The sequence below is a fragment of the Rhinopithecus roxellana genome, chromosome 19 (assembly GCF_007565055.1).
Source record: "Rhinopithecus roxellana isolate Shanxi Qingling chromosome 19, ASM756505v1, whole genome shotgun sequence".
NCBI lineage: Eukaryota > Metazoa > Chordata > Mammalia > Primates > Cercopithecidae > Rhinopithecus > Rhinopithecus roxellana.
Window position 1 is genome coordinate 53,598,911 of NC_044567.1, and position 26,622 is coordinate 53,625,532.

At 52.9% G+C, this 26,622-nt stretch overlaps 1 protein-coding gene across 4 annotated transcripts in view; it reads left to right on the forward strand.

Annotated features, from left to right (window-relative positions):
- ITGAE (integrin subunit alpha E) overlaps positions 1-26,622 on the forward strand; it is an 80,343-nt gene that overhangs the window by 13,628 nt on the left and 40,093 nt on the right. For all 4 annotated transcript variants that reach the window (XM_030923668.1, XM_030923669.1, XM_030923670.1 and 1 more), the window contains exons 2-12: positions 2,889-3,012; positions 16,360-16,451; positions 18,015-18,082; positions 18,479-18,596; positions 18,822-18,989; positions 19,689-19,804; positions 20,420-20,571; positions 22,415-22,568; positions 23,316-23,466; positions 24,526-24,593; positions 25,442-25,583. In XM_030923668.1, coding sequence (XP_030779528.1) covers positions 2,889-3,012; positions 16,360-16,451; positions 18,015-18,082; positions 18,479-18,596; positions 18,822-18,989; positions 19,689-19,804; positions 20,420-20,571; positions 22,415-22,568; positions 23,316-23,466; positions 24,526-24,593; positions 25,442-25,583 — 1,353 coding nt within the window. The remainder of the gene's footprint in view (positions 1-2,888; positions 3,013-16,359; positions 16,452-18,014; positions 18,083-18,478; positions 18,597-18,821; positions 18,990-19,688; positions 19,805-20,419; positions 20,572-22,414; positions 22,569-23,315; positions 23,467-24,525; positions 24,594-25,441; positions 25,584-26,622) is intronic.

The window sequence follows — 26,622 nt, forward strand, 5'->3', positions numbered from 1 at the left end:
TCTCAGCTCACTGCAAGCTCCGCCTCCCGGGTTTACGCCATTCTCCTCCCTCAGCCTCCCGAGTAGCTGGGACTACAGGCACCCGCCACCTCGCCCGGCTAGTTTTTTTGTATTTTGTTTGTTTGTTTGTTTTTGTATTTTTTAGTAGAGATGGGGTTTCACCGTGTTAGCCAGGATGGTCTCGCTCTCCTGACCTCGTGATCCGCCCGTCTCGGCCTCCCAAAGTGCTGGGATTACAGGCTTGAGCCACTGCGCCCGGCCGAGATACTCTTAAAATAAGGATGAAAATGTCTTCACAGTCAGTCCAGGCAACACTGTGGGGAGACAAACCTTCTCCCATGCTGTGGTTGGAGTATGAATTGGCAAAACCTCTTTGGGAGGTACTCTATCAATATCTATTTTTCCCCAAAAAATGTTAAATGAAAAATTTCAAATACATAGAAAAGTTGAAAAATTATACAGTGGACAAGCACATCACCACACTTAAATATGACAATCATTAACACTTTTGCGTATTTGTTTTATCACGTATATCTATCTACCCATCCAGCATCCCATCTTATATTTTGATGCATTTTAAAGTAAATTGCAGGCTGGATGTGGCGGCTCACACCTGTAATCCCAGCACTTTGGGAGCCCAAGGCAGGTGGATCACTTGAGGTCAGGAGTTCAAGACCAGCCTGGCCAACATGCTGAAACCCTGTCTCTACTAAAAATACAAAAATTAGCTGGGCGTGTTGGCAGGCGCCTGTAATCTCAGCTACGTGGGAGGCTGAGACAGGAGAATCGCTTGAACCTGGGACACAGAAGTTGTAGTGAGCCAAGATTGCACCACTGCACTCCAGCCTGGGAGACAGAGCGAGACCCCATCTCGAAAAAAAGAAATAAATAAAAATAAATTGCTGACTTATGTATAATTCAACTCTAAACATTTCAGCATACATATCAACAAAATGTGTTTGCGTTTCTTTTTTAAGGTAATATCTACATACAGTGACATGCACAAATTCTAAGTGGACCATTCATTGAGTGTGCTTTAACACATGCACACCTTGGTAATTCAGATACCCATCAAGATACAGAATATTTTCATCATTCCAGAAAGTTCCTTCTAGTCCCTTCCCAGTTAGTCTCATCGTCTTAGGCATGTTTTTTCTTTTTACTATAGATTAAGTTTTGCTGGTTCTGGAACCTCATATAATTGGAGTTATACAATATGATTTTTGTTGCCTTAGCTCAGCAAATCTGCTGTGCTCTGCTTGAATTCCCTTTCCCTGCATCAGGATCATAAAATTCCTCCAGCAAGAAAGCTGAGGGTAATGACAGGGCTCATGTTATTTGTTCGTGTTTTCTAGAGATCACTGCCCTGCTCTGCCTGTTGTCAAATGTCTGAAAACGTTTTATCGGTTTTGTCTAGTGTTCTAGTTGTTTATGGTGAAAGAATTAACCCAGTACCAATTATTCCTTCATGGAAAGTCCAAATAAGGGACAATTTAAGAACCAATATAGTGATAACAGATTATAACCATTGAATAAAATAGAATTCGTGAGCCTATTCTGCTGTAAATAAATTAAAAAATAAATAAATAAATGAGAAGAAAGAAGAAAGATGTAAGGCTTCTGCCACTCAGCATAATGATTTTTGTTGTTGGTTCGAGACGGAGTCTCGTTCTGTTGCTCAGGCTGGAGTGCAGTGGTGCAATCTCGGCTCATTGCAACCTCCGCCTCCCAGGTTTAAGCAATTCTCCTACCTCAGCCTCCCAAGTAGCTGGGATTACAGGCACGTACCACCACGCCCAGCTAATTTTTGTGTTTTTAGTAGAGATGGGGTTTCATCAGGTTGGCCAGGCTGGTCTCAAATTCCTGATCTCAAGCGATCCAGCTGCCTCAGCCTCCCAAAGTGCTGGGATTAAAGGCGTGAGCCACTGGCGCCCGGCCAGCATAATGATTTTTGAGATTCATCACGCTGCTGTATCTGTTGTTCATTCCTCTTTACTCCTGAGTAGGATCCTATCGTAGGAATACACCACAGTGGGTTTTTCCATATTCTCCTGTTGATGGACATTCGGGTTCTTTGCAGTTTGGGGCTCTTCCGAATAAAACATTCTTGTGCAGGCAGTTTTGGGGACACCTGTTTTCTCTTGGGTCGCTTGAAGGGGGTACATAGAACATACGCAGGCTGGCCGGGCGCGGTGGCTCAAGCCTGTAATCCCAGCACTTTGGGAGGCCGAGACGGGCGGATCACGAGGTCAGGAGATCGAGACCATCCTGGCTAACACAGTGAAACCTCGTCTCTACTAAAAATACAAAAAACTAGCCAGGCGAGGTGGCAGGCGCCTGTAGTCCCAGCTACTCGGGAGGCTGAGGCAGGAGAATGGCGTGAACCCGGGAGGCAGAGCTTGCAGTGAGCTGAGATCCGGCCACTGTACTCCAGCCCGGGCGACAGAGCCAGACTCTGTCTCAAAAAAAAAAAAAAAAAAAAAAAAAAAAAAAAAAAAAAAAAAAAGAACATACGCAGGCCCTCTTCCTGGGGCTCACAGTCTGCTGTAACTTCGGTACAAGACGCGGTAATGTGAGTACGTTCTGCGTGTCAGGTGCGGAAATGACAGTAAGGCGTGAGGAGGTGGGAAGTGCTTCTTTGGGGAGAGCTAGGCGTGGCTTCTTGGAGGACGGGGGCTTGGGTACTGGTATAGCTTGGTTTAGTAGGAGAATCAGAGGCTCTGGGTCAGATACACCTGCGTCTAGTCTTTCTCTCTCACACACACACAAAGATCCTTGGGGAGTCTCACTTTTCTCAGCTGTAAAACGGGGTTAAAGACGCCACAGGATTTGCTGGAATAATGGGAGTAAAAGGCCTCTTTCATTAAACGCTCCTCTTTTCCCCACAGGCCTGGCCCCGCTGCTGGCCGCCTTCAATGTGGATGTGGCCCGGCCCTGGCTCACGCCCAAGGGAGGTGCCCCTTTCGTGCTCAGCTCCCTTCTGCACCAAGACCCTGGCACCAACCAGACCTGGTGAGTAGGGCCGGTGGGCAGGAGGCCTGAATGGGGGCTACCGGGGAACCTGAGATGGGCCATGGCACCCCACCCTACAGTCAGGAGAGGAACTGTCTCTTTCAGAAGGGCATGCAGGAGAAAGAGAGAAGGCGTGACAGAGGCTGTGGGCATCCGGCCAGTCTGTGGGGTCCACGGAACCCCAGCCCCGCGCCTCACTGGGCCTCTCCCTGTTCCATTGGCTAGGGGGCAGGGTGGACTTAAAGACAATTTTAAAATAATGCATATTAAGGCTCTTTTGTTCCTTATGGAAGTAATACATGTTCAATATAGAACATTTGGAAACAAAAAATAACAAAGAAAAAACTGGGCCTGGCACCGTGGCTCACGCCTGTAATCCCAACACTTTGAGAGACTGAGGCCGGTGGATCACCTGAGGTCAGGAGTTTGAGACCAGGCTGGCCAACCTGGCGAAACCCTGTCTCTACTAAAAAAAAAAAAAAATTAGCTGGGAGTGGTGGCAGGCACCTGTAATCCCAGATTCTTGGGAGGCTGAGGCAGGAGAATTGCTTGAACCCGGGAGGTGGAACTGCAGTGAGCCGTGATCGTGCCATTGCATTCCAGCCTGGGTGACGGTGCGAGAACTCTGTCTCAGAAAAAGAAAAATAAACAAACAAAAAATGTTTGTGGTAGGATTGTTTGGCATCATGGAAGACTGACAATATTCCTCATTAGGAAAATGGGAAAAATACTGATATAACTCATGCAATGCTATACTAAAAGCAGACCCCTTGAATGAAGCCAGTGCAATGCTTGTTTACCTGGATCCATCTGGAAACATACTGTGCATTGAAAAAGGCAAGTTGTAGAGTTTAATATACAAAGGTTGGCGGGTGCAGTGGCTCACCTGTAATCCAGCACTTTGGGAGGCCAAGGCAGGTGGATCACATGAGCCCAGGAGTTCGAGACCAGCCTGGGTAACATAGTGAGACCCTGTCTACAAAAAACATTAAAAATTCAGCCGGACATGGTGGCTTAAGCCTGTAATCCGTCCCAGCTACTTGGGAGGCTGAAGTGAGAGAAATGCCTGAGCCCAGGGGGGTCGAGGCTGCAGTGAACCACGATTGTGCCACTGCAGTTCAGCCTGGGTGACAGAGCGAGACCCTGTCTCAAAAAAAAAAAAAAAAAAGAAGTGGCCGGGCGCGGTGGCTCAAGCCTGTAATCCCAGCACTTTGGGAGGCCGAGACGGGCGGATCATGAGGTCAGGAGATCGAGACCATCCTGGCTAACATGGTGAAACCCCGTCTCTACTAAAAATACAAAAAACTAGCCGGGCGACGTGGCGGGCGCCTGTAGTCCCAGCTACTTGGGAGGCTGAGGCAGGAGAATGGCGTGAACCCGGGAGGCGGAGCTTGCAGTGAGCTGAGATCCGGCCACTGCACTCCAGCCTGGGCGGCAGAGCGAGACTCCGTCTCAAAAAAAAAAAAAAAAAAGAAGTAAGTAAAATATGCATTCCCTCAGATGGCGATGGTGGCCGTGTGCTGATGTAGGAGTACGTCTGTAGTTAGGAGAAGCTCTGGCATAAAGGGTCATGAGATCTGAGGCTCATTTCAGTTTCCCATGTTGTCACCAAAATGACTTATTTATTTATTGGAGACAGAGTCTTGCTCTGTCGCCCAGGCTGGAATGCAATGGCGTGATCTCGGCTCACTGCAACCTCTGCCTCCCGGTTTCAAGCGATTCTCCTGCCTCAGCCTCCTAAGTAGCTGGGACTACAGGTGCACGCCACCACGCCAGGCTAATTTTTTGTATTTTTAGTAGAAACAGGGTTTCACCATGTTGGCCAGGATGGTCTTGAACTCCTGACCTCAAATGATCTGCCCACTTTTGCCTCCCAAAGTGTTGGGATTACAGGTGTGAGCTACCGTGCCCAGTCCCAAAATGACTTCTAGAGCTGTGTTGTTTTAAAGCCAGATCTGGTCAAGATTTATGTATTATGTATTGCTGTTATGTCTCTGTCATTGATTTCAATCCAAAGCAGTGATTTCTCCCCCATTTTTTTCTGGGTGGTGGTAGGGCTTTTCCTGTGTATACTCTCCCACTGAGCAGGCCCAGCCTAGGATGGTGACCTCCTCATCCCACCCCAGCCCATCCAGTTGCTTTGCTTCTGGTCAGTGGTCAAGGGTTTCCTTCATACCCAGCACATGGGAGCAAGTGAGCCCAGGGTTCAAACAGGCACTGGGGCAGAGCCAGGTGAGGAGCTCAGGGTTCCTGGCTGGGCAGGGCAGGAGCTTTGCTTGATAGAGGATGGATGGGTAGTGGTGGCTCCTGAGGCAGCCTCATAGGCCCTGGGACTTGGGCCATGACCCTGACAGCCAGGCAGACTTGGATCCTCTGACACTGTGAAATGTGTATTTGGTATTCCAAGACTGAATACATATTTTACAATATAACAAAGAAAAATATATTTGGTCTCAAAATAAATATTTGGTCCCGGCCGGGCGTGGTGGCTCCAGCCTGTAATCCTAGCACTTTGGGAGGCCGAGACGGGCGGATCACGAGGTCAGGAGATCGAGACCATCCTGGCTAACACGGTGAAACCCCGTCTCTACTAAAAATACAAAAAAACTAGCCGGGCGAGGTGGCGGGCGCCTGTAGTCCCAGCTCCTCGGGAGGCTGAGGCAGGAGAATGGCGTAAACCCGGGAGGCGGAGCTTGCAGTGAGCTGAGATCCAGCCACTGCACTCCAGCCTGGGCGACAGAGTGAGACTCCGTCTCAAAAAAAAAAAAAAAAAAAAAAAAAAAAAAATTTGGTCCCATTTTCTGGCATATACTCCTAAAATCTTTGGAATCTCCAAAGTAATAAATGTCTTTTTCTTTGCTAATGAGTTGACGGGTGACCAGCAGCCCCCAGATAGCTTCAGAAGGGGGGCTGGTCACTGGAGAGACCCCAGCAGGATCAGAGGGTTGGGACTTTCAGCCCCACACCCCCATCTTCCGGGAGGGGGAGGGGCTGAAGGTTTAGTTGATCACCAGTGGCCAATGATTCAATCAATCATGCCTATGTAATGAGGCCTCCATAAACACTCAAAAGGACAGGGTTTGGGGAGCTTCTGGGTAGTGGAACACATGGAAGTTTCTGGAGGGTAGCCCTGGAGAGGGCATGGAAGCTTTGCCCCTCACCCCCACTTTGCCTTATGCATCTCCTCATCTGTAACCTTTGTAATATCCTTTTTTTTTTTCTTTTTGAGGCAGAGTCTGGCTCTGCCACCCAGGCTGGAGTGCAGGGGCGTGATCTCGGCTCACTGCAACCACTGGGTTCAAGCGATTCTCTTGCCTCAGCCTCCCTAGGAGCTGAGATGACAGGTGTGCACCACCACGCCCAGCTGAGTTTTGTATTTTTCGTAGAGACGGGGTTTAACCAATGTTGGCCAGGCTGGTCTTGAACTCCTGACCTCGTGATCCGCCTGCCTCTGCCTCCCAAAGCGCTGAGATTACAGACATGAGCCAAGGCACCCAGCCTGTAATGTCCTTTATCATAAACCAGTAAATGTAAGTAAGTGCTTCTCTAAGTTCTCTGAGCCACTCTAGCAAAGAAATTGAGGGGGTCAGGAGGGGGTCACAGGAACCCTGATATATTTGGTTGGTCACAAGCACAGGTAAAATAACTAGGGTCTTGTGATTGGCCTTGGAAGTGGGGGACAGTCTTGTGGGACTGAGACCTCGACCTGGGAGGTCTGATGCTACCTCCGAATGGAGCATGTTGGAATTGAGTTGAACGTGAGGACCCTCAGCTGCGGTTGGCTGCCAAAGCGCTGCTTGCCTGGGGTGGAGGGAAAACCCCACTCACCTGGGGTCTCTGGACTGTTGTGTGTCGTGAGAGTTGCAGGGGAAACAGAGCTCAATGTTTCCAGCATCATTAGAGAGTCCTTTCTGGATCCTCGTTTCACCAGTGCAGTCAAAAGTCTGGTCATTGCCAGGCGCGGTGGCTCATGCCTGTAATCCCAGCACTTTGGGAGGCCGAGGCGGGCGGATCACTTGAGGTCAGGAGTTCGAGACCAGCCTGGCCAATATGGTGAAGCCCCGTCTCTACTAAAAATACAAAAATTATCTGGACATGGTGGCGGGTGCCTGTAATCCCAGCTACTTGGGCGGCTGAGGTGGGAGAATCGCTTGAACCCGGGAGGTGGAGCTTGCAGTGAGCCGAGATCATGCCACTGCACTCCAGCCTGGGCAACAGAGCAAGACTGCGTCTCAAAAAAAAAAAAAGTGTGGTCACCATTAGATTAAAGTTTTAGGGATGGGGCTCATTCATTCATTCATTCATTCAGTATTGATGGAGCATTTACTCAGTACCAGGCAATATTTCGGGAATAAGAGAGTAAGGGAGACATGGTCACTGCCTTCGTGGGGCTCCCGGGCTCATGAGGGAAACACAAGCCAGACAATGACAAGTGAGACAAGGACCCCACAAAATAACAGCTCTGGTGGGGGACGTCCGAGGTACGGGGGGAGCATGGAGGCAGGTGTGTTCATCGGCGTCTACTAGGATTTGCAGGGTGAGTGGGAATTAGCATGAGAAGGAACAGGAAGGGGATTGCAGGCACAGAGAACAGCTTGGTCAGAAGCCTGGGGGCCGGCTGCGTAAGGTCAGGAAACTGAGAAAATGACCTGCGGCTAAAGCTGAGAGCAGAAAAGGAAGCGGGCAGAGGTGGGCGGTGCCTGTCACCCAGGCACTGAGGGTTTGGAGGAGTCAGAGGGGGGAGCTGGGAGAGGTGGGCGGTGCCTGTCACCCAGGCACTGAGGATTTGGAGGAGTCAGAGGGGGGAGCTGGGAGAGGTGGGCGGTGCCTGTCACCCAGGCACTGAGGGTTTGGAGGAGTCAGAGGGGGGAGCTGGGAGAGGTGGGCGGTGCCTGTCACCCAGGCACTGAGGGTTTGGAGGAGTCAGAGGGGGGAGCTGGGAGAGGTGGGCGGTGCCTGTCACCCAGGCACTGAGGATTTGGAGGAGTCAGAGAGGGGAGCTGGGAGAGGTGGGCGGTGCCTCGTCACCCAGGCACTGAGGATTTGGAGGAGTCAGAGGGAGCTGGGAGAGGTGGGCGGTACCTGTCACCCAGGCACTGAGGGTTTGGAGGAGTCAGAGGGTTTGAAGCCGGGAGGCGCGGTGATGTTTTCAGGGAGTTTTGTGTGGCAGGAAGATGAATTAAAGGTCAAGATTGTGTTTGGTTTGGGTAAAATTTTTATCAACATATACCATACAGAAGAATGCACACCCAGCCAGGGACAAGGGCTCACACCTGTAATCCCAGCACTTTGGGAGGCCGAGGCGGGTGGGTCACCTGAGGTCAGGAGTTCGAGACCAGCCTGGCCAACATGGTGAAACCCCCATCTCTACTAAAAATATAAAAATTAGCTGGGCGTGGTGGTGGGTGCCTGTAATCCCAGCTACTTGGGAGGGGCAGAAGAATCGCTTGAACCTGGGAGGCGGAGTTTGCAGTGAGCCAAGACCGCACCATTGTACTCCAGCCTGGGCAACAAGAATGAAACTCTGTCGAAAGAGAAAAGGAAGGGGAGGGGAGGGGAAGGAGGGAAGGAAGGAAGGAAAGATGCACACCTCATAAGCATGCAGCTCAGTGAATGTCCACAGAGTGAAGCACCGTGTAAGCAGTGTGCAGATCCAGGGCACGTGAGCTGCCTCGCCTAAGCCTCCTCTAAGCCCCGCACTCCCTTCCAGGCACATCTGCTGCCAAAAGTAACTTCCAGCTGCCTTTCATTTCCGTGGATTAGTCTCGCCTGGTTTTGAATTTAATATCAATGAGGCATACAGTGTGTGCCCCGCTACTTCGGGCTCCTCTCCCTACACGTGAAGCCTGTGAATTTCATCCACTGTGTTGCGCGAGGCAGTACTTCTTCTGGCTGCCGGGGTATCCCATTGTGTCAACAGTACTGATGACTGGCATTTGGGCAGTTTCCTTGGGCTGTGAGGAATAGCACTGGTGTGCACCTCCTTTTGATGGATGAATGTTCCTTTTTTTTTTTTTTTTTTACCCCTCACAGTTGATCCCAAAGAATGTACTCATGTTGGGGGAGGGCATATGTGCTCAGGAGTGGAGTTGCTGGGTCAGAAGTTATGCAGTTGGTTCCGCAGTTTTCCAAACTGTTCGCAGTACATGACCAGGTTTCAGTTAGTGTTTTCTGTAACCATCTCCTGCCTAGTTCCCTCCCACCAATACCCCAGCGACCCCACGCCTCAGCTCCAGGTCCCACTGATGTTCACAGCCCCTCCCTCAGAAGCCTAGAGGCCAGGGTACAGGAGAGAGTTTGGAGCCCCTGGTGCAGAGGGCTCTGAGTCCACCAGGGGCTGCGGGAGGGCCCAGCGGGGCTCCCTGAACAGCAAACCTCCCTGAACAGCAAACCTCCCTGAACACCTGCTGAAGCAGAGAGGGGCTCCCAGGCTTGAACGTGCTGGGGAGGAGGATGTGGTGGGAGGCACTTCTGGGTTCCTGCTGCAGATGGTGGGGCCTGAGACCACGGGCCTGTTGCACGGGGCAGGAAGTGCACTGGCTGGCCAACTTGGCCCTAGAAAAAGGAAGGGGCTGGGCTCCTGCTTGAGAATGACGTGTGCCTCTCACTCACATTGCCTCTCCTAAAATGTAAGAGACCAGGGCCGGCAGCATCATGGGTTTTGGTTGCCACAGAAGGTATGGGTGGGACAGACAGCAGACATGGAAATAGACCCTGAGGGCCGGCGCAGGGGCTCACACCTGTAATCCCAGCACTTTGGGAGGCTGAGGCCGGCAGATCACTTGAGGTCAGGAGTTCGAGACCAGCCTGGCCAACATATAGTGAAACCCCATCTCCACTAAAGATACAATATATAAATAAATAAATAAATAAATAAATAAATAAATAAATAAATAAATAAAATTAGCTGGGCATGGTGGTGGGCACCTGTAATCCCAGCTACTCGGGAGGCTGAGACAGGAGAATCGCTTGAACCCGGGAGGCAGAGGTTGCCGTGAGCCGAGATCATGCCATTGCACTCCAGTCTGGGTGACAGAGTGAGACTCCGTCTCAAAAAAAAAAAAAAGAAATAGACCCTGAGAACATGACAGGTTATAGCTGGGTGAAGGCAAGATGTGAGCTTCAAGTCAGTGACAAGTTAAAAAGATTATTAAAAATTTAAATACAAAATACTAAATAAGGTCGGGCATGGTGGCTCATGCCTGTAGTCCCAGCACTTTGGGAGGCCGAAGTGGGTAGATCACCTGAGGTCAGGCGTTCGAGAGCAGCCTGGCCAACATGGTGAAACCCCTTCTCTAATAAAAATACAAAAATTAGCCAAGTGTGATGGTGTGCACGCCTGTAATCCCAGCTACTTGGGAGGCAGAGGCAGGAGAATCACTTGAACCCGGGAGGCGGGTTCGCACCACTGCACTCCAACCTGAGTGACAGAGTGAGACTCCATCTCAAAAAAACAAACAAACAAAGAAAAAATACTAAATAAATAAATAAAAGCAGGAGATGGACAAGGGTTGCTGGGCTGTACCCAGTTCAGGATGTAATAGGGCCCCTGTGACTGTCCGCTAATGGCCAGTCGTCTGTCAGAGCTGGTCAGTCAATTTTTTTTTTTTTTTTTTTTTGAGACGGAGTCTCACTCTGTTGCCCAGGCTGGAGTGCAGTGGCACAATCTCAGCTCACTGCAAGCTCCGCCTCCTGGGTTCACGCCATGCTCCTGCCTCAGCCTCCCAAGTGGCTGGGACTACAGGTGCCCGCCACCACACCCAGCTAATTTTTTTTTGTATTTTTAGTAGAGACGGGGTTTCACCGTGTTGGCCAGGGTGCTCTCAATCTCCTGACCTCGTGATCCACCCGCCTCGGACTCCCGAAGTGCTGGGATTACAGGCGTGAGCCACCGCGCCCAGCTGGTCGGTCAATGTTTACTTGGTTTGTCAGACACGTGCTCAGCAAACCTGCAGACCCCTGGCAGTAGGGGATAAAAGGTGTGGGGAGCAGGGGCAGCTCACACGGCCCAGGCCATGTCATCGCATGACGGCGACATGAATGGCAGTCTTGGGATCTGCAGTGCACAGCCTGCACAGCTGTACATGATGATTTCCTGGGAACGCACCATCCAGGTGGGAAGAAAGGGTGGGGATTGGGGTGGGGTGCTATAGTCAGGGCTGCTGCAGGGCCTGGAGGGGATCAGGCTGCACTTCCTTTGGGAAGACTTCCTGAGGATCTGGGGTTTGGGATGACTGGTCTGCAGGAGGAGGCATCGCAGGCAGAGGAAACAGCCTGGGCAGAGGACTGAGGAGGAGAGACTGGAGGCCTGCACCTACCGCACCAAAACGGGGTCTGGGGTGGAGCCCGGTTTTGACTCCACCCTTCATGGGGGAGCAGGGAGGGAGATGCTGGGTCTAGGGCTGAGGTCAGGGCTGGGGAGAGAGGCAGGGTTGCTAAGGGAGCGACCTAATTTGGGGGCTCAGCTGCAGAGCCCGAACAGAGGAGCAGCTCTCAGCTGCACCCAGCTCTCCGCCCTCAGCCCTGTCCCAGATGAGCCCCCTCAGCTGTCACCTGGGCTGCTGTTCAACAAATACTTACTGAGCCCCTGCTCTGTGCCAGGCATTGCTCCAGGCCTTGGGAATAACATGGTGAAGAAGATAGACAAGATCCTTGGGGAGCCTTGTGTCTGGTGGGGAAGACAGATAATAGGCAGTATCAGACGATGACAGGTTCTGAGAAGGAAATCAAACAGGGTGATGCGAAGCAGAGTAACTGGGTTGTGAGGCGGGGTGGGTAGAGAAAGCATTTATGAGGAGGTGACAGGCGAGGCTGGGGAAGGAGAATAAGCCAACCTTGGGGAGAGGGGAAGGTGATGGTTCCGGGCACAGGAAACAGCAGGTGGAGGGAACAGCAGGTGGAGGGAACAGTGCAGTAGAGGGAACAGCACAGTGGAGGGAATAGTGTGGTGGAGGGAACAGCAAGCTGGAGAGGAAACAGCATGTGGAGGGAACAGCAAGGTGGAGAGGGAACAGCAGGTGGAGGGAACAGTGCGGTGGAGGGAACAGCGCAGTGGAGGGAACAGCACAGTGGAGGCACAGCAAGCTGGAGAGGGAACCGCAGGTAGAGGGAACAGCGCAGTGGAGGGAACAGCGTGGTAGAGGGAACAGCGTGGTGGAGGGAACAGCGTGGTGGAGGGAACAGCAAGCTGGAGAGGGAACAGCAGGTGGAGGGAACAGAAAGCTGGAGAGGGAACAGCACAGTGGAGGAAACAGCACGGTGAAGGGAACAACATGGTGGAGGGAACAGCACGATGGAGGGATTGAGGCAGGAAATGCTGACACTGGTCACCGAGGAACTGGGGCTGCCACTGACAGAAGGGACATGGTGTAAACTACATGAGTGGGCCAGGTGCTGTGGCTCATGCCTGAAACTCACTGTAACTCACAGGGCTCACTCCCAGCACTTTGGGAGGCCAAGGCAGGAAGATTGCCTGAGCCCAGGAGTTCGAGACTAGCCTGGGCAACATGGCAAAACCCCGTCTCTACAAAACAAGAAAATTTAGCCAGGTGTCATGGCACGCATCTGTGGTCCCAGTTACTTGGGAGACTGAGGTGGGAGGACCGCTTGAGCCTGAGAGGTTGAGGCTGCAGTAAGCCATGATCACGCCACTGTACTTCAACTTAGGCGACAGAGGGAGACTCTGTCTTAAAAAAAAAAAAAAAAAAAAAAACTACATGAATAAATTAAAAACCAAATAAATGGGTAAGGCATGGTGGCTCACTTCTATTATATAGAAGTTTTCTTGTAGTTTTGGAGGTCAGAAGTCTGAAAAGGTGTCAGCAGGGCTGGGTCCCTTCTAGAAGCTCTGGGGGAGAATCTATTTTCTTGCCTTTTTTGGCTTCTAGAAGCTGCCTGCATTCCTTGGCTCATGGCCTCCTCCTCCTCCTAAGCCTGCAGCATAGCAAGCTTCACGTCTTTCTCCAGTGCTTTTTTTTTTTTTTTTGAGATGGAGTCTCGCTCTGTTGCCCAGGCTTGGAGTGCAGTGGCACAATCTCGGCTCACTGCAAGCTCCGCCTCCTGGGTTCATGCCATTCTCCTGCCTCAGCCTCCCTAGTAGCTGGGACTACAGGCACCTGCCACCACGCCCAGCTAATTTTTTGTATTTTTAGTAGATGGGGTTTCACCATGTTAGCCAGGATGGTCTTGATCTTCTGACCTCATGATCCGCCTGCCTTGGCCTCCCAAAGTGCTGGGATTACAGGCGTGAGCCGCCGCGCCCGGCCCTCTCCAACACTTTAGAAGGTCAAGGTGGGAGTGCTTGAGTCCAGGATCAGCTTGGGCAACACAGTAAGACTTCATCTCTATAAAACATATAAACAAAATCAGCTGGGCACGATAACTCGCTCCTGTAGGCCCAGCAACTTGTGAGGCTGAGGTAGGAGGATTGCTGAGCCTGGGAGGTCAAGGCTGCAGTGAGCTGTGATCACACTACTGCACTCCAACCTGGACAACAGAGCAAGATGCTACCTGAAAAACAAACAAACCCCACAAAATAACAGGAGGCTATTACCATAGACAAGGCAGGATGATGATGGAAGGAGCATTTGAAGAAGAGCTGCTTTCTAGAAATAATTTGGAGAGCTGGGCATTGTGGCTCACATCTGTAATTCCAGCACTTTGGGAGGCTGAGGTGGGTGGATCACCTGAGGTCAGGAGTTCAAGACCAGCCTGGCCAACAGGGTGAAAACCCCGTCTGTACTAAAAACACAAAAATTAGCTGGGCATGGTGGCAGGTGCCTGTAATCGCAGCACTTTGGGAGGCCGAGGCAGGAGAATCGCTTGAACCCAGGAGACGGAGGTTGCAGTGAGCTGAGATTGCGCCATTGCACTCCAGCCTGGGCGACAAGAGTGAAACTCCGTCTCAAAAAAAAGAAAGAATTTGGAGAAAGAACCAACGGGGTTGGCAGGTGGATTGGATGGAGGGCATGAGTGAAAACACAACAGAAGTGAGGATGCCTCCTGGGCTTCACCTTTAGGACTTAGTGGTTGCTGGTGCCATTGGCTGTGGCGGGGAAGATGAGAAGAAGCAGGCTTGACAGGAAAGACCACAAGTTCTGTTTGTTTCCTACTGACACTGTAACAAGTTACCACAAATGTAGTGGCTTACAACAACACAAGTTTATTATCTCTTTTTTTTTTTTTTGCACTCTTTTACACAGGCTGGAGTGCAGTGGTGAGATCTCGGCTCACTGCAACTTCCACCTCCCAGGTTCAAGTGATTCTCCTGCCTCAGCCTCCCGAGTAGCTGGAATTACAAGCATGCACCACCACACCCAGCTAATTTTTGTATTTTTAGTAGAGACGGGGTTTCACCATGTTAGCCAGGCTGGTCTTGAACTCCTGACCTCAGGTGATCTGCCTGCCTCGGCCTCCCAAAGTGCTGGGATGACAGGTGTGAGCCACTGAGCCCAGATGCAAGTTTATTATCTTCTAATTTTGGAGGTCAGAAGTCTGAAAAGGTGTCATCAGGGCTGGGTCCCTTCTAGAAGCTCTGGGGGAGAATCTGTTTTCTTGCCTTTTTTGGCTTCTAGAAGCTGCCTGCATTCCTTGGCTCATGGCCTCCTCCTCCTCCTCCTTAAGCCTGCAGCACAACAAGCTTCACGTCTTTCTCTGACTCTGATTCTCCTGCCTCCTTCACAGAAGGACCTTTGTGATTACACGGGGGCTTTACAGCCCACCCAGGATAGCCCTGGGGGCTTCTGGGATGGGAGAGGCCTCCTTGGGAGGCTCCCAGCATTCCCTGCGGTCTTGCCGCTTCTCCTCTCTGCCTCAACAGCCCCGAGTCCCTGCAGCCTACCCACGCTACCCTGCAGCCTTGTTTCCAGGGCCTCCCTCGTAGAAGGACCCTTGTGATTTCACGGAGCCCACCCAGATAATCCAGGATAACCCCACATCTCATGATTGTAAATTTATTTAATCATATCTACAAAGTCCTTTTGGTCATAAAAGGCAACATATTTGCAGGTTCTGGGGACTAGGACGTGGCCGTCTTTGGGGGGCCATGATTCTGCCTACAATAGCAGATGGAGAGGTGGGAATTTCAGCCTTTATAGGTGTATTGAAGCCACGGGCTTGGAAGGGATCACTAGGGAGAGTGTGCCGGCAAGGACGACAGTGACCCAGTCCCTGGATCCTGGTGGCAGATAGAGGTCAGACCCCAAAGGCACTAGCGAAGGCTTGAGGAATGAGGAGAGAGTCTGCAGAAAAATCTAGAAGAAAGTGTTTCAAGGAGATGGTTATTTATGTCCCAGGGTTTCTGAGAGGTTGAGGAAGACAAGGACAGAGAGGGGCCCGTTGGATGTGGCATTGTAGGGACCCCTGGTGACCTTCACAGGAGCTGACTCAGAGGGTGGGAAGTCCCCTTGGGGTGGGTTCAGCTGGGGGTGGGCAGATGCATGCACAGGTGCAGACTTTGTTATTATTCTGTAAGCCACGCCGATATGTGAATATATTTCATAATGTATTAAAATGTAGAGTGATAGGAGTTGAGGAAGTGGAGATGGTGTCTCATTTCTACCCCCATCCTGTGCTCTTTAGTCTGTCCCAACCCACTGTAGCCACATCATGACTTTTTTTTTTTTTTTTTTTGAGACAGAGTCTCGCTCTGTCGCCCAGGCTGGAGTGCAGTGGCGTGATCTCGGCTCACTGCAAGCTCCGCCTCCCTGGTTCACGCCATTTTCCTGCCTCAGCCTCCTGAGTAGCTGGAACTACAGGCACACGCCACCACGCCCAGCTAATTTTTGTATTTTTGGTAGAGATGGGGTTTCACCATATTGATCAGGTTGGTCTCAAACTCCTGACCTCAGGTGATCCACCTGCCTCAGCCTCCCAAAGTGCTGGGATTACAGGTGTGAGCCACTGCACCCTGGCCTCCAAACCTCCAGTTCTGACTAACCCACAGGATAGGGGCACCAACGTGCTGTCTCAGGAACTAAGGCCAGGCAGGGAAGGCCCCCTGGGTGGCCCACCAGGAAGCCAGCAGTGCCCCCCAATAGAACCAACCCCAACGCTGGTGGTTTTCTGGCCTCCCCATCCCTACCCCCACAAGCGAGCAGAGTTTTTATTAACCATCAGTATCACCCCTTCTTTGTCAGGGTGGGCAGCAGGCAGAGAGGGGTTGCATTTAACCATTTCCTGCCTGGCGCAGGAATGTTTTCCCCATAATTCAGAGTCTGGGCTAGGAATCTGCAGGCCACACAGGGAACCTGTGAGCCCCGGCAACCGGAATGGGAAGTGCGCTGGGCAGGCAGGGAGAAGACGAGGAACATCAGTCAGCTCAGCTTTGTAATCTCCCCTCCCACTCAGGCTCCTGGTCACCAGCCCCAGAACCCAGAGGACACCAGGGCCCCTCCATCGATGCTCCCTTGTGCAGGATGAAATCCTTTGTCATTCTGTAGGTAAGTCAGCCCTAACTTCAGGGAATGCTCCCCAGGACCCCCTTTCTTGCAAAATCCCCCTCATCTAAACTCAAACCATTCCAACCCCAGCCCTGCCTAATCCAGCCCGTTCACCCCTCGACTCTAGCATCACCCACAGCAAGATTCCATCCCCATGCCCAGTCCCACCCCAACCCAATCCTAACCCCCGGCCACCTTTCCTGATGCAATCCTAGCAACAGAAACGATCCCTACAATGTATTGTGTGTCCACTGTGTGCCTGGCAGTCCTCTGAGTCATTTAGTTTTCATCCTTACAACCACACCATTTACAAGAGAGGAAGCAACAGTTCAGATAATGTAAGTCTTCTGGTTACCAGTATGACAAAGGTCACACTTTTAGTGGCAGCTGATTCGAAACTCTAGCCCTTCCTGATGCAACTGACTCGTCACACCTCAGTGGAATTCACCCCCTACCTATTCAGTCTAACTGTAGCCATCCTAGTAACTAGCATGGGGCCTGGCATATATTAGGTACTCAATAAATGCCATTTGAATGAATGAATGAATGAACCTGATTCATTCATTAACTAAACTCTATCCATCCTATCCAATCAAACTCAAGTCACAGATTTACTGACAACCTCTTGGCGCTATATAAATATATAAATAGAATCCTTGTCTGAGGCGGGGATGCTGTGGCTTACGTCTATAATCCCAGCACTTTGGGAGGTTGAGGCGGGTGGATCACTTGAGGTCAGGAGCTCGAGACCAGCCTGGCCAATATGGCAAAACCCCATCTCTACTACAAATACAAAAATTAGCCAGGTGTGGTGGTGCACACCTATAATCCCAGCTATTTGGGAGGCTGAGGCAGAAGAATCGCTTGAACCCAGGAGGTGGAGGTTACAGTGAGCTGAGATTGCACCACTGGATTCCAGTCTGGGCAACAGAGCAAGATTCTGTTTTAAAAAAAAAAAATCCTCGTCTGAGAGGCACTGAGTTGAACAGATTCAATCTCAGTCCAGCAGGGTTGACTGAGTGATTCCATGACTCAAAAATAAAACAGTATCCTGAGGCTGACAGTGGGGAGGAAGAGGAACGAGCTACCATTTCTGCCCCTGAGGCTGTGGGGCAGTAAGATTCCCCAGGATGGGTCTGTGGGGCTGGCGGTTCCTCGGTCCACACAGCCAGTCCCGCGGTTTCTTGCACATTCCTTGGCACCTTCACACCCACCAGGCAGTGCTTCTCCACCTACCTGTTCGACCAAGCTCACTGAGGAAAAGCAGCAGGTATCAGCTATTGCTGGACGCCCATCACCACACTCACAAGGCTGGGCACAGAGCAGACATCAATGGGCATGTGTTAAATGGGCCAGCAAATGAGCCCCAGGGATGGGCACTCGGCCCTGAACATGTCCAGTCCTGACCTTGAAGTCCCCCATTCTAGCTTTCTAGAGGCTTCTCTGAGTGGCCAACAGTTCCTCATAGGGGCCTGACCAAGGTGGCTCTGTGCCCTCTGACCTTGGCTTTGGGTCTCTGCCTCCCAGAGTCCCCTCCTCCTTACCTGGGTTTAACTTTTTCAGAGCATGTCCCCATCCCCAAGGGGAGGCACCGGGGAGTGACCGTTGTCCGGAGCCAACACGGCGTTTTGGTGAGTGCATGGGCAAGAGGGAGGGCCTTAGGGAGGCTGGTGCTAACCCTCGTGGTTGACCCTGGTGTTGAGACTGGTTCCTACTGGCACGCTATTTCAGAGGCTGAGTAGTCTAGCATCTCCCTGGTGCCAGCCCCAGCTGACTGTAGCTCTGACCACCTATGCTGATACCAGGGCTGACCTAGGTGTTCCCTGTGACCCAGCACACTCATGCAGGTGTCGGCCTCAGCCTTGACCCCAGCACAGACCCCTACACCTGGTGAGGGGTGGGCCAGCCACTCCTGTGCCCCCTGCCTGGTTGATCCACTGAGTTCTAGAATGGGGGTGAGAATATGGGTGTAGCTCAGGAACGCGGGGGTGACCTGGTGTCTCCCTACCCTCTCTTCCCTCCCCCAGATATGCATTCAAGTGCTGGCCCGGCGGCCTCACAGCCTCAGCTCAGAACTCACAGGCACCTGTGGCCTCCTGGGCCCTGACCTCCGTCCCCAGGCTCAGGCCAACTTCTTCGACCTTGGTAAGGACTGGACATTCACTGGCCTTGGATAGCTCTAAAGAGATCTCCTTGGTCTCCAAGAAAAGGCACCAGCTCACGGCAAATGTAGCGGGACACAGGCCCACGGTGGAGCAAGGCAGGGTTGAGGCATCACATAAAAGGAATCAGGGCAGAACCACATGTGAGCGTGCTCGGGTGAGGACGGAGCCTTTCTGACTCTCAGCTCTTCCATGTATGTTTTTAAAGAAAATCTCCTGGATCCAGATGCACGTGTGGACACTGGAGACTGCTATAGCAACAAAGAAGACAGCAAGGGAGAGGATGCAAACACAGCCAGGCGGCGCCGGGCTCTGGAGAAGGAGGAGGAGGAGGAAGATGAGGAGGAGGAGGAAGACGAGGAGGAGGAGGAAGCTGGTGAGAAGAGGCAGATCTGGGTGGCTCTGATAGACTCAGAGCACCCCTAGGCTGCAGCCTCCAAGGGTGAGGGGTGCCTCAGTCTGAGAGATGGGGAGCAGTGGCTGGACTTTACAGGCCTGACCAGTACCAGCTCCACCCACTCTATCTTATAAGTGGGGAAACTGAGGCTCAGAGAGTGGTAGTGATGGGAATGGCTCACACAGCAAGCAAAACCTGACCAGGTTCTAGCTCTCTTTTTGAAGGGGGAGACAAAAGCTTCTCTCTTGGGGCCAGGCATGGTGGCTCACGCCTGTAATCCCAGCACTTTGGGAGGCCAAGGTGGGCGGATCACTTGAGATCAGGAGTTCGAGACCAGCCCTGGCCAAAATGGTGAAACCCCGACTTTACTAAAAAATTCAAAAATCAGCCAGGCGTGGTAGTGTGCACCTGTAGTCCCAGCTACTTAGGAGGCTGAGGCAGGAGAATTGCTTGAACCTGGGAGGCAGAGGTTGCAGTGAGCCAAGATCCCACCACTACCCTCTAGCCTGGGCAACAGAGTGAAGCTCCATAAAAAAAAAAAAAAAAAAAGGCTTCCCTCTTGGGAGGTTCTCCAACTTCTTCCCTGAATTGAGCCCTCAGGCCTACAACAGGGGCATGTACCGTACACATGCTGCCTTCACATCTCATGCCCACTCCTGACCTGTTTGTCTTGGCCAGGCACTGAGATTGCCATCATCCTGGACGGCTCAGGAAGCATTGATCCCCCAGACTTTCAGAGAGCCAAAGACTTCATCTCCAACATGATGAGGAACTTCTATGAAAAGTGTTTTGAGGTGGGCTTTCCTAAGAGCTGGTTATCACTTATCTATTGTTGAGAATTGCCCTACCTCAGAACAACAGTCACCACATTTGCTCACAGTTCTATGGGTCAGATACTTGGGCTGGGCTCAGCTGGATGGTTCTTCTGTCCATCTTGCCTGGAGTTACCCTGGAGCTGCAAGCATCTGGTTGCTTGACTGGGGCTGGATGGCCTAAGATGATCTCACTCACTTGTCTGGACCATGTGTCTTTAGCAGGCCAGCCCAAATTTTTCATGGCAGCAACATTCTAAGAGGGCCAGATCCAAAGCATGCAAGTATTTTTCAAGTCTCTAATTATATCACATTTGCTGATGCCTCATTGGCCAAAGCCAGTCACATGGCCAATCGCATTGTCAGTATGGAGGGGACTACCCAGGGAGCTAGGGAGAAGTCTGTGATTCATTGGGGGCCATTACTATCGCACCCTTCTCTACCTCCACTCACTTAGAGATTTTGCTCTGCCTTAGCATCTCTTTTTGCCCAGGGATAAGGTAGAAGGAGTGGATTTTTCTGCTGCTTCCAGGGGGAGCCATTTCAGGGGCGGAGGTGGCAATTCTTCCAACCTCCTGCCCTCCCCATCCTCTGCAGTGCAACTTTGCCCTGGTGCAGTACGGAGGAGTGATCCAGACTGAGTTTGACCTTCGGGACAGCCAGGATGTGATGGCCTCCCTCGCCAAAGTCCAGAATATCACTCAAGTGGGGAGTGTCACCAAGACTGCCTCAGCCATGCAACATGTCTTGTGAGTGTGGGGGCCGCAGGAATTATTCTGGCCATGCCCAGAGTCTCTGTGGCATCATGCTTGGAGGAAGTGGCTGGACAGAACTGCAGAAGAGAATTAGGGTTCCAGCCTTTACCTGGCTGAGAGAGAACGTGAGGGATGATACCTCAAGACTGTCTTCCAAAAAGTCTTCCAAAGACTTCCTCTTGTGAGAGTCAGGAGAGCAGAGTGCTCGGTGGACAGGCTGGCTGGGTTCAGATCTCAGCTCTGGTTTGTATCTGTGTGACCTCGGGCAAACTGAAGGACCTTGTGACCTGGGCTTCAGTTTCCTCACTTTAAAAATGAGAAAAAATAGCACAGTAGCTCACACTTGTAATCCCAGCACTTTGGGAGGCCAAGGCAGGTGGATCACCTGAGGTCAGGAGTTTGAGACCAGCCTGGCCAACATGGTGAAACTCTGTCTCTACTTAAAATACAACGGGTGTGGTGGTGGGTGCCTGTAATCCCAGCTACTTGGGAGGCTGAGGCAGGAGAAACGCTTGAACTCGGGAGGCGGAGGTTGCAGTGAGCTGAGATAGTGACACTGTACTCCAGCCTGGGCGACAGAGCGAGACTCCATCTCTCTCAAGAAAATAATAATAGGCCGGGCGCGGTGGCTCAAGCCTGTAATCCCAGCACTTTGGGAGGCCGAGACGGGCGGATCACGAGGTCAGGAGATCGAGACCATCCTGGCTAACACGGTGAAACCCCGTCTCTACTAAAAAATACAAAAAACTAGCCGGGCGAGGTGGCGGGCGCCTGTAGTCCCAGCTACTCGGGAGGCTGAGGCAGGAGAATGGCGTAAACCCGGGAGGCGGAGCTTGTAGTGAGCTCCCACTGCACTCCAGCCCGGGAGACAGAGCGAGACTCCGTCTCAAAAGAAAAAAAAAAAAAAAAAGAAAATAATAATAATAATTAAATAAATAAAATGAGAATAATAATAGTACTCACAGCTTGGAGCAGTGGCTTGTGCTTATAGTTCCAGCTACTCAGGAAGCTGAGGCAGGAGGACTGCTTGAGCCCAGGAGTTTAAGGATGCAGTGAGTCATGGTCACACCACTGTACTCAAGTCTGGGTGACAGAGTGAGATGCTGTCTCTAAAAATGAAAGAAAAATAATAGCACTTACCTGACAGATTTTGTGGCAGTTGGATGGGTTAAAATATACAGTGTTTGCCGGGTGCGGTGGCTCACGCCTGTAATCCCAGCACTTTGGGAGGCCGAGGCGGGCGGATCACGAGGTCAGGATTGAGACCATCCTGGCGAACACGGTGAAACCCTGTCTATACTGAAAATACAAAAAATTGGCCGGGCGTGGTGGCGGCGCCTGTAGTCCCAGCTACTCGGGAGGCTGAGGCAGGAGAATGGCGTGAACCCAGGAGGCGGAGCTTGCAGTGAGCCGAGATGGCACCACCACACTCCAGCCTGGGCGAAAAAGCGAGACTCCGTCTCAAAAAAAAAAAAAAAAAAAAAAAAAATTTATATATATATATAGTGTTCACAACAGTGCCTGGCACATGATAAACGCCATGTGAGTATTATCTATCATTTTAATGTCATTACTCTTCCTGTACGCACACAAAAGGAATAGACTGCCAGCCAGCACCTTTCTGCTGGGAGCAGGTGAGAAGCAAGAACACCTGTGTTGCAGCCCTCCCTCTGCCTAGCCTCGCTGTGTGACTTAAGGGGGCATCACCCCCTTCTTTGGGTCTTTTGGGAGGACTGTGAACCCTCCCAATTCTAATACAGGTCAGAGAATAAAGTCTGTCCTGGAGTCGGGCACGCCTCTGGCAAAGCTCTCTTCTTCCTTTACTCTCCCTGCTTAGAGATAACATCTTCACCTCACGCCACGGCTCCAGAAGAAAGGCATCCAAGGTCATGGTGGTGCTCACCGATGGTGGCATATTCGAGGACCCCCTCGACCTTACGACAGTCGTCAACTCCCCTAAAATGCATGGTGTGGAGCGCTTTGCCATTGGGGTAAGAGCCAGGAGCCGGGAGGCACCTCCTGACCCCGTTCAGCCCGGGATGGGGAGGAGCCGGGGTTGTCAATGGGGGCTTTTCTGTAAGCAGCTTATCCAGACCCTGTTCTATTTGCAAACACTCCCCTTCTCCCCATGCCCTGTCATCCCAGAGAGGGCTCATTTCCCCATGGTGGTCACAGCTTACTGGCCAAACAGTGATGGGAGAGCCCGCAGGAAACACACCAAGGAAGGTTGCTGGAGGACCGTGGTGCCGAGCTGAGTCCTGCCAGACGCACGGGAGTAGCTGGCCTAGGGCGCAGGGGAGGCAGAGAGGGGCCCTGCAGGCAGAAGGAACGGGAGTAGCTGGCCTAGGGCGCAGGGGAGGCAGAGAGGGGCCCTGCAGGCTGAGGGAACGGGAGTAGCTGCTTAGGGCGCAGGGGAGGCAGAGAGGGGCCCTGCAGGCAGAGGGAACGGGAGTAGCTGCTTAGGGCGCAGGAGAGGCAGAGAGGGGCCCTGCAGGCAGAGGGAACAGCATGTGCACAGGTGAGGAGGGGCTCGGTGTGTTCGGGAGAACAGGTGTACTTTGGTAAAACTGGAATTTTGCCCAGAGTGTGTGTAGAACAGGGAGCAGGGAAAGGAGGAGAAAGGAAGAAAGGAGGCAGGTAATGGAGGGCCCCAGAGGCCAGGTGGAGGGGCTCAGCTCTCTCCCTGGGCCTGGGGAATCCTCGCGGTGCTGACTCACTGACCCAGGCCCCCTGTGCAGGTGGGAGAAGAATTTAAGAGTGCTAGGACTGAGAGGGAACTCAACCTGATCGCCTCAGACCCGGATGAGACCCACGCTTTCAAGGTGACTAACTACATGGCGCTGGATGGGCTGCTGAGCAAACTGCGGTACAACATCATCAGCATGGAAGGTGAGGGCTCGGGGACCCACGCCACCGCAGGAGACCCCAGCCTGTGCTCCAGCCCTGCCTCTGTCCCATCTTCATGTGGTTTCTCTGAGCAACTCCCATCATCTTTCTGAGCCTCAGCTGTTCCATGTCTAAAAAGGTAATAGCCGGGTGTGGTGGCTCACGCCTGGAATCCCAACACTTTGGGAGACAGAGGCGGGTGGATCGCTTGAGGCCAGGAGTTCGAGACCCGCCTGGGCAACATGGCGAAACCCTGTCTCTACTAAAACAAAAATTAGCTGGGGCCGGGTGTGGTGGCTCATGCCTGTAATCCCAACACTCTGGGAAGCCAAGGCTGGTGGATCACCTGAGGTCTGGAGTTCAAGACGAGCCTGGCCAACATGGTGAAATCCTGTTTCTACTAAAAATACAAAAAAATTTAGCCGGCCGTGGTGATGCATGGCTGTGATCCCAGCTACTCAGGAGCCTGAGGCAGAAGAATCGCTTGAACTTAGGAGGCGGAGGTTGCAGTGAGCCAAGATCGCTTCACTGCACTCCAGGATGGGTGACACAGCAAGGCTCCATCTCAAAAAAAAAAAAATTAGCCTGGCGTGGTGGTGCATGACCTGTATTCCCAGCTACTTGGGAAGCTAAGGCAACAGGTCACTTGACCTTGGGAGGCGCAGGTTGCAGTGAGCTGATATTGAGCCACTGCACTCCAGCCTGAGCAACAGAGCGAGACACTGTCTCAAAAAAAAAAAAAAAAAAAAAAAAAAAAAAGAAGGCAACAATATCTCCAGTCTCCTTGCATCCCAGAATCTCCATGAAGTTCTGATGAACTGAGCTGGAGCTGGAGAAACAAGAATGACTGGAGCATAGTCCCTTCTCCCAGGAGCTCCCAGACGAGGAAACTGAGGCCTAGAAAGAGAGAGTGAACTGCCCAGACAGTAGTTGCTCAAGGAGAACCTGGGTCTCTACCTTCAACCAAGCATGGTTCCCTGAGGCCAAGCTGGACTGTCCCCTGACTCAGTCTCTCCCTTCACCTCAGCCCACAGCAGTCTCACTGGGCTTCTTGGCTTGCAGGCATGGTTGGAGACGCCCTTCACTACCAGCTGGCACAGATCGGCTTCAGTGCTCAGATCCTGGATGAGGTATGTGGCTGACTCAGCACCAGGCAGGCTCGCCCACTGGGAAGGGGCCCAGAACACCTAGGATTCAGGGACTCCTGCCTCCCATCCAGGGCTCTGCTCTCCCTGTGATGATTCCTCTAAAAGAGCCATTTTATTTTACTTATTTATTTATTTTGAGACAGAGTCTTGCTCTGTTACCCAGGCTGGAGTGCAGTGGTGTAATCTCGGCTCACTGCAACCTCTGCCTCCCAGGTTCAAGTGATTCTCCTGCCTCAGCCTCCCGAGTAGCTGGGATTACAGGCACGTGCCACCACACCCGGCTAATTTTTGTATTTTTAGTAGAGACGGGGTTTTGCCATGTTGGCCAGGCTGGTCTCGAAATCCTGACCTCAGGCAATCCACCCGCCCTGGCCTCCCAAAGTGCTGGGATTACAGGTCTGAGCCACCGCGCCCGGCCTGAAAGAGCCATTTTAGGATAAAGGGAAACATTTCTGCCTGCTCATCTTAATCTGGACCACTGAGATAGACAGAAGTGTGGCCATATTGATGACAGGAGGTGGCTATTTTCTGTGTGCTCAAACATCCAGTTGCTCCCCTGAATACAGACCAGTCAATAGGATCCGGCCTGGGTCAGCCTACCAACCAAGCTGCTTGCTTCTCCCGGAGGCGGGAGTGCAAGGGCACGAGGCAGGAGCCCAGTGTTGGCCATCTCACCTTCGCACCTGCATCTCTGGCCAGACGGGCACTAGGCCACCGAACGCCCCCCTTCTCCCAGCCAGGTTAGCAGCGCGGGCCTGGAGACCCGCTGCCACCGTGGCCCGGCCCTGGGTCCCTCCCACTCATCCGGGCCCCATCCCCGTCCCCTTCAGCGGCAGGTGCTGCTCGGCGCCGTCGGGGCCTTTGACTGGTCCGGAGGCGCGCTGCTCTACGACACACGCAGCCGCCGGGGCCGCTTCCTGAACCAGACCGCGGCGGCGGCGGACGCGGAGGCTGCGCAGTACAGCTACCTGGGTGAGGGCGGGGCCTGGAGGCTACCTGGGTGAGGGCGGGGCCTGGGGACTACCTGGGTGAGGGCGGGGCCTGGGGGTTACCTGGGTGAGGGCGGGGCCTGGGGACTACCTCGGTGAGGGCGGGGCCTGGGGACTACCTGGGCGAGGGCGGGGCCTGGAGGCTACCTGGGTGAAGGCGGGGCCTGGAGGCTACCTGGGCGAGGGCGGGGCCTGGAGGCTACCTGGGCGAGGGCGGGGCCTGGGGGTTACCTGGGAGAGGGCAGGGCCTGGGGGGACGAGGCTACCTGGTGCGGGCAGGGCTTGGAGGCTACCTGGGCAAGGGTGGGGCCTACCTGGGCGAGGGTGGGGCCTACCTGGGCGAGGGTGGGGCCTGGGGGCTACCTGAGGAGCAAGCGGCCAGGAGACTACCTGGGTGAGGACGGGGCCTGGAGGCTACCTGGGCAAGGGCGGGGCCTGGAGGCTACCTGGGCAAGGGCGGGGCCTGGGGGGGGGCTACCTGGGTGAGGGCGGGGCCTGGGGGCTACCTGGGCAAGGGCGGGGCCTGGGGGGGCTACCTGGGTGAGGGCGGGGCCTGGAGATTACCTGGGAAGGACGGGGCCTGGAGGTCATCTGGGTGAGGGCGGGGCCCAGATGGGGACACCGAGGCTGCGCATTGGGCTGTACTTGAGGTTTCCAAATGGGGGCGAGACCTGGTCGGTCACATGGGCCGAGGGGTGGGCCCTGGTTAGGGACCCTCAGGCTGAGAATTACCGCCTCCTGGATAGGGACAGGGCCTGTCGGGTACACCAGGCAGAGCAGCTGCCCACAGGAAGGCGGGGCCTCTCCATTAATAATAGTGGTGCACAAGCTCACGCCTGTAATCCCAGGAGCCCGAGGCGGGCGGATCACCTGAGGTCTGGAGTTCGAGACCAGCCTGGCCAACATGGCAAAACCCCCTCTCTACTAAAAATACAAAAATTAGCTGGGCGTGGTGGCGGACGCCTGTAGTCCCACGTACTCAGAAGTCCGAGGCATAAGAATCTCTTGAACCTGGGAGGTGG